The sequence below is a fragment of the Centruroides sculpturatus genome, unplaced genomic scaffold (assembly GCF_000671375.1).
Source record: "Centruroides sculpturatus isolate CEXI.00-Female unplaced genomic scaffold, Cexi_2.0 scaffold226, whole genome shotgun sequence".
In the NCBI taxonomy this organism is placed as follows: domain Eukaryota; kingdom Metazoa; phylum Arthropoda; class Arachnida; order Scorpiones; family Buthidae; genus Centruroides; species Centruroides sculpturatus.
Window position 1 is genome coordinate 796,346 of NW_019384525.1, and position 6,876 is coordinate 803,221.

At 43.2% G+C, this 6,876-nt stretch overlaps 1 protein-coding gene across 1 annotated transcript; it reads left to right on the forward strand.

The window, feature by feature from the left end:
• Positions 1–5,797: 5,797 nt before the first annotated feature.
• LOC111622846 lies at positions 5,798–6,574 on the forward strand. The gene is made up of 2 exons (XM_023365267.1): positions 5,798–5,812; positions 6,163–6,574. The coding sequence occupies exons 1-2, from the start codon at positions 5,810–5,812 to the stop codon at positions 6,532–6,534; spliced, it is 375 nt and encodes a 124-aa protein (XP_023221035.1). The 5' UTR covers positions 5,798–5,809; the 3' UTR covers positions 6,535–6,574.
• Positions 6,575–6,876: the final 302 nt, after the last annotated feature.

Consider the following 6,876-nt stretch of genomic DNA (forward strand, 5'->3'; position numbering starts at 1 on the left):
CGTGTTTTAGCTGGCAACACTCATTCGACCATGAAAGGGAGCCAGTATTTAAACGAGGCTTAATTTTCTAATTTTTAACGATACAATAGCGACGATTATTATTTTAAAAAATTTTTGTTAGACTTAACATCGATGAAAATTCAACGCGACGTAGGTTAATAGCGATATACTAATATACTAATTACATGGGATATAATAATATACTACACTAATAATGGATTTTTTCATACTTTTCGGTTATCCGACTTTTCAATTATCCGACCAACTCCAGTCACCAATTGGGTCGGATAATCGAGGCTCTACTGTAAATAGAGATTACGATGGAAAATGGCAGCCCGGCATTTGACCGGATCATAATAAATAATTGCCGGTTAAAGTTTACTGCCAAATAATCTATTAGCGGGACTCGTCGCCCCCGCGCCAGTTCGGGAAGAGAGAGAGACAGGTTTAAAGAAAGAACATCGTTTGTCCGCATCCGGTTGAAATAAAGCTTTACCTCCGGGTGCAACGAGATCCGTTAGTAGATTAAAGCGCGGTCGACCGGGACCAGTAAATAATATTTAAGGAAAAAGAACCGGAAGCCTTAATCGAGTTATATGGCGGTTAGTCCGCCACGTCGATGCTAATAAGGTCACCGGCCGATTAATGTCACGGCGGACAGAAAGTCTTTTTACTTTTCGGTCGCGTTATACAGGCCACGGCGGAGGGAAAGTGCCACCGCGAATCGAAGAACCACGGCCGGACTTTTATATTTTTGGACCGGGACAAGCCGGAAACGGCGAGAAATGCGGAAGAATTCCAAGGTTTTTCCGTACGCCCGGGGAGAGGCGATTTCCTGCTTCCGCTCCCGAGCTTAACAGTTTCCGCGTTTTTCGGTGGAAAATTTCTAAAGTTTTGCCGGGAGATACGGGTATTAGGGAAATCCACGCCATTAAATTTTGAGGGTGGATAAAAGTGGCGGGACGGGAAGATTTCGTATCTGCGGAGGGATGGGACTTAACGACGAATTTACCTGTTATTAGCATTTACAAATTTTTTTATAAATTTGGTCTCTATCCCGGAAATTAAGCTTTCGGCCATTTTATAATAATTAAAGATATAAAATATGGCAACAAACGGCGAGTGGAGCCGCTCTCGGCCGCGTTTTTTACTTGCTTCCAGCCGGAAACCGTGGCGCTACCCTCCGTCGCCGATTACGTAGCCGCGCGCTAGGTTAACGGCGGTTTCTTTCCGACGGTATTTTAAAGAGGTTTAATGGACGAAGGAAGCGAGTAACGTCGGCGTTGGAATTGGCGATGTACCGACGACGAGTAAAATCTACGTTAACCGGGGGAGGTATTATGGTTGTAATACGCCGCGACGATTACCCGCGGGCGGCGCAACGCGAAACGACTAACGTTCTATCCAGATTAACCGCTTTACGAGTTCTAATATGTTAAAAGTAAATACAAATAAAACGAAATACCCGTGTTTTGTAAATAAAAATAAAAGCGTCGATAAGGAACAAATTGAAAGAAATAAACGAAAATAAGATAGAGTAAACGACATCTCGGAAAACCGGTAGACGACAGACGTATTCAAACTAAGAGACTGTGGCTAAGTTGGCGGGTATAATAAAGGAAACTTGGGAACTTTTTTAAACGTTAATACTGTAAAACGTCTGTACGGGGAACCGCAACCGATTGTAAACAGAATGCGAGTACGGCAAAATCGACTTATACCGGCGTATATAAACCCAACCGTTACGAAACCATCTCCACCGATTACCATGGAGAAAAAATAAACGACATAAAAACTTTATAGGCAAAACAGACCCTACTTTTTACTTTCAAACTTATAAAGATTAAAACGAGCCACTGTTTTCTCGATATAATGGAAAAATACAGCGGGAAAAAAACTACAGCCACGGGAGAAACTACAATTACTTAAAACCCCTTACGAAACTCTCTATAGGATAAGTCTTCCAGACCATAAAATATCGGAGCTGGCTAAAGAAAGAAATTCGAGAAATAACCCACCAAAGAAGTTGGAAACAACGACGAGAAAACATCCTCTCGGTCGAATTTTCGTAAGTAAATAGAAAGACGGAAGCAAAAACTAATGAAATCGAAGTATTGGGGCCTTAAATGGTTTTTTCAAAGAAAAAAACACGCGGGTGTTACCGTCAATCGATAAACAACCGAATTACAAATTCCGTGACGCGATGTCGAAGGTCAAACTCGAAGGACTAGCTGTAAGGAAGACGCGACTAAACTTTACGCTATTTACTTAATTTTGTTTTTTTCTGTTATTCTTCTTTTTTGTTTTAGAGACAGCCGAAAAAAACCAATTGGCCATAATGTCTATACTAAAAATAAAATAAAATTCCGTTTGGAGGATTGGGCGAATGGGAAATCCAAACGCAATTCCGTCTCTTTTCTTTGTGGTTTTAGCCACCGACAACTCCGCAAAATCGGTAGTTCGCAACTCTGGGGAATTACGAGAAAGAAGGCGTAACCAGTGGGATAAACGTTTATTTACGAGTGGCGGGATGCCGGCTTCTACTTCGTATATCAGGTCGGGTCCTGGGAAATTTCCCCCAAAAGGAATATTTTCCGTCGTTCGGCCGATCTTTTAATACGAAAAATTTTCCCACGGTCCGGTTCGATATAACCACGGAGATTTCTCGTCGGGCGGCGGCACCTGACTCTTCTCTCCTCCGTCACCCGGCTTAGAATTTCTCGCTCGTCCTTCCATCGAATTAATCAAATATTTTATTTCTCGTTCGTAAAAAGTAGCAAATTGTTCATTTATTCCTCTCGTTAACGGAGTGATAAATGGACGCTCCGATTCTTTCCGGCGATTATCCGTTTGCCTACGTGGCGAAATTATTTTACGTAATTTTTTCCGTTGCTTCCGCAAAAACAATTCCGGCGGAGATAAAGACGTACGACGGCCGGACCCCTCCCAGACATTTCTTCCTTTAAGTTTCCGGAAACTGTGAGAAAAGCCTCCTTCCGCGGCCGTCGTCTCGCCTTCTCTCCGGTAATTATTCTTTCTACCGCAACTTTTCTCTACCCGCGTAGGTAAAGAAGTTTCTAAGAAGTTCGTAATTAAACCTAAAATACGCGTAAGACATTGTTATATTATTATATAGGCCTATATATAACCCACGATCGCTCTATTATTCGTTTTGAGGTCGGGATATTTTAAAGATAATATTTACTTCCAACACAATAACGGCATCGAATACAAATTTAATTCAATAGAAAAGGATAATTTGCCGTAATAAAGATTTTTTGTAAAAAAAAAAAAGAAGAATGGACACGGCCGTGTACGAATCTCGCCACAAAAATACTTCCGGTCTCCGCCACTTGTATAAAAATCGACAGGGACGGTTAGTAGGTTAGAGAAGGAAGTAAAGTCCAGGGTAAGTCCTCGTCCCGGCAGAATCGCCCTCCTCCATTCCATTCAATCTCTCCGTTTTCTTACAGATGCGGGTTCTACTTTTGATCTTTCTGCCGGGTTTGGGCGGAGCCGCGCCCGACGTATCCGACGGAATCTCTAACCGCTTCTCCCTCGTGCCCCGAGAAACTAGGAGTTGGAAATCTTGTTCCCGGACGAGAAGCTGCCTCTGGAAATCCGGAGAACCCGAATCTTCCCTCCGACTTCTCGATTACCTCCGGAAAAGACGGTGGAAATTATCCGGAAAAGGCGAAAACAAAGAATACTACTCCCGGCCGAAGTACGGGAAGAACTTCAAAAGCCAAGAAGAGTTCTTCCCCCGCGTCGTTTACATAAAAAACCGTCGATTTTGGAAGCTGAAAGAGGAGAATGGCCGGGAAAAGGGCTTTTACGACAAGGAGGAGAGTTCCGAAAAGGAGAAAGACGAAGAAAGTTGGCAGGAAAAAAGAGAAATCCGCGGCAAAGAGGAAAGGAAATTCAGAAAGTCCGGGCGAAGAGAACCGGAAGGATCTTGGGAGTCGGAAGAAGAAAGAAGTTCGGAAGAGGAGGGAGGTGAAAGAGAACGGGGGAGAAAGAGACCTCGTCGTCCGGAGGGAGAAAGTGGCGAGAAACACGGCTCTAGCGAGGAACGAAAGGAGAAAAGAGGAGAGAGAAAGCGCGGTGGTCGACGGGGATGGCACTGGCACCGAGACCGTCGTCGCGTGGGATGGTTGTGGCATCCTCCCCTCCCACGCGGCATTTGGCAAGAACCCGAACATTATCGCGACTGATACTTTTCTTTTATTTCGATGGTAGAAATAGAAAAAGGGCATTTTCCATTGGTAAAACTCGTAGAGATATTCGATCGGAGTCCCTTCGTAGTCGTCTTCGTTTCCTTACGACTTTCCAGAAGGAATTATTGGACTATAAACCCGGGGGATAAAGAAGAATTAACCGAGCGAAGAACTTTTTTATAAACCAGTTATTTTTAGACTGTATTCTTCTGTAAGTCGTTAGAAAGATACAAATAACTTAATATCCGGAAGGTGGTTAGTAATGCCTTCTTTCTTCGCAGAATTTTCGGGGTTCTACATTTTAACAACGAAGCCGCATTGTCCGTCGACTTACGTGTAACGAAAGGGCATTAAATAAAATTATTTTAACTTTAATTTTGTAAAATAGGAATAAGTATTTCTTCGGGTAATGCCACCGATGAAATTCGTCCGATTCTTTCCGCGTGTTTTAACGAAACAAAGTAAAGCAAAAACTTAATAATTAAGGTAGTGTAGAAGAGTGTTTTTTAGCCTACTTTCTTGATTTAGACATTTATTTCCTCTTTATTCGAGTGATCTACATTCGGCGCCGTATGTAGGTCTCGGTATTACGCAGTCCGTTCCGTCGTCCCCCAACAATTTTCAATGTTAAATATCGTCCGTAATTAAAGCCACGCACCGTGACCCGCGGCCGGTTCCCGTTCGTTAACGAAAAATAACGGTTTTAATTTATTTAAAATTGCGCTATTTTGAAAGATAAGAGGAAAAAGGAATTGGTCGACGAGTCTAATTTCACACAATTTACCACCGGAGAAGAGTTTCGTCCTTTTTATACGCCGATGGTATTTATCCACCTCAAATATTAAAGACCCATTACAATTAATAGAAATTATTTTTAATGAAAATCGCTACGATTATCAATAATTCCAAGCAACTTTTAGAAGCCGGCCGCTTTACGTAATTCGTCAATTTTCCACGAAAAGTTCCGATAAAAATGGATTTTTCGTGGCGCAAACAAGAATCTCGGAGAATTTTTAGGCCAATAAAATCCAGTTATACAATTTGTAATTTTTTGCCCGATGTCAAACCCGTTGGTGGGTAATTTACCGGTAGACGAGATAGAGAAAATAAATAAATAAATGGTTCTCCGGACACGTCGATACTCGGCCATTTGCGTAAACGGACACGTAATTGCGGGCGCGGGATCGCATATTTATTGCCGTTTGACTTCCGAAGGAAAAATATCCGGGAAACGCGTACGCCAATCCGACCTTTGGCCTATAAAATTCCTCGGCATCCGCCTATCTCATTAATTTTTCCCAATTAAACGGGGAGACCGTCGTTTCCTCCTCCCGCGTTATAATTACGGGGTAAATGGAGCGGCGTAAACAATTACGGCAAAAAATCTCCATAAAATTAAACGATAAATTACATAAATGAATGGAAAGTTAATCATTTTTGCCAATGGAGAGGCCTGGAGGCGGAGAAGGCTTTGTCGAACCGGGTGACGTATTTACGATCTGCAATCGTTAACTCCGCCTTCCGCCACAGTCGACATATAAAGCGATCCGGATCTGGAGCGTCTCCGTCGAAATCCGGATCCGCCGACGATCATGGTAAGCATCCTTTTGCCTTTCTCGCCTCCCTTTTGGCTGCCGTAGCCAAAGTCGGCTCGGCTCCTTCCTCCGACCGACTCTTTCTCCCCGCCCGCCATTTCTATATTATTATTAAATTCGAGTCGGAACCCAAAAACTCGTAGTAAACGTCTAAGGAGGGTAAAAAAAACGTCACGGCGACTATTCTCGAAGATAGAAGGAAAGCCGCGCGAAAAATGTTAAGACGTTCCAATGCCTCTTTTAATGTCTGGAGATTCTGGGTCAGTTGGAAAACAATGATCGATTGTCTACTTATAAATGGTAAAAAAGGAATATTTTTCTTATAACACCATCTTGACTTTTTATTTCAGATTGGAGTAATTCCCCTCCTGGTGACGCTCTTCCACCTCTCCCTGCTTCCTCCCTCCTCCGCCCAATACTTCCACTCCAAATCCACCCCCGAGGACGGCGACTTCTTGACGGAGGAGAGTTCGTCCTTCGCCCACACTTTCGGGGGTCTGTCGCACAAACACGGCACTTTCTGGGACGGATGGATGAAAGGATGGTTCGACGGACTCAAACTCTGCAGCGAGAAACACGGGTTCGGAGGAGGCGGTTCGGGTTACGGCTATTCGGGCCCCTTAAAAATAGGGCACGCCGACGGCACTCCCGTCCACCACTACGTCAAACAAGAACACGGAGCCCACAAGAGTTACAAAAGTTGGGGCAAAAAATGGCACTGACCCCACTCCCGTCCCTCCCCTATTTACGTAGTCGACAAGTGTTAAGGCCTATCTTCCATCGTATTTAATTTTGTTGAATAAAAATATTTTTTCATTTTTTGTCCGTTTATTGCAATTTCGTCTTAAAACTTTTTATAGCTCCGAGCGAAATTACCTTACAACGCGAAATAATTGTATCCGCGGATTCGCCTTTGGTAAAATAATACATTTTACAACTGTTTTATTTACGAAAATACCGATTGGAGAATACGTTAACCGGCATCGACGTCCGAAATAATAGGATGGAGAAGCCGAGATTTCTGCCGCCAAACGAGCAATACAAAAGAATGGATCGGATTCCAT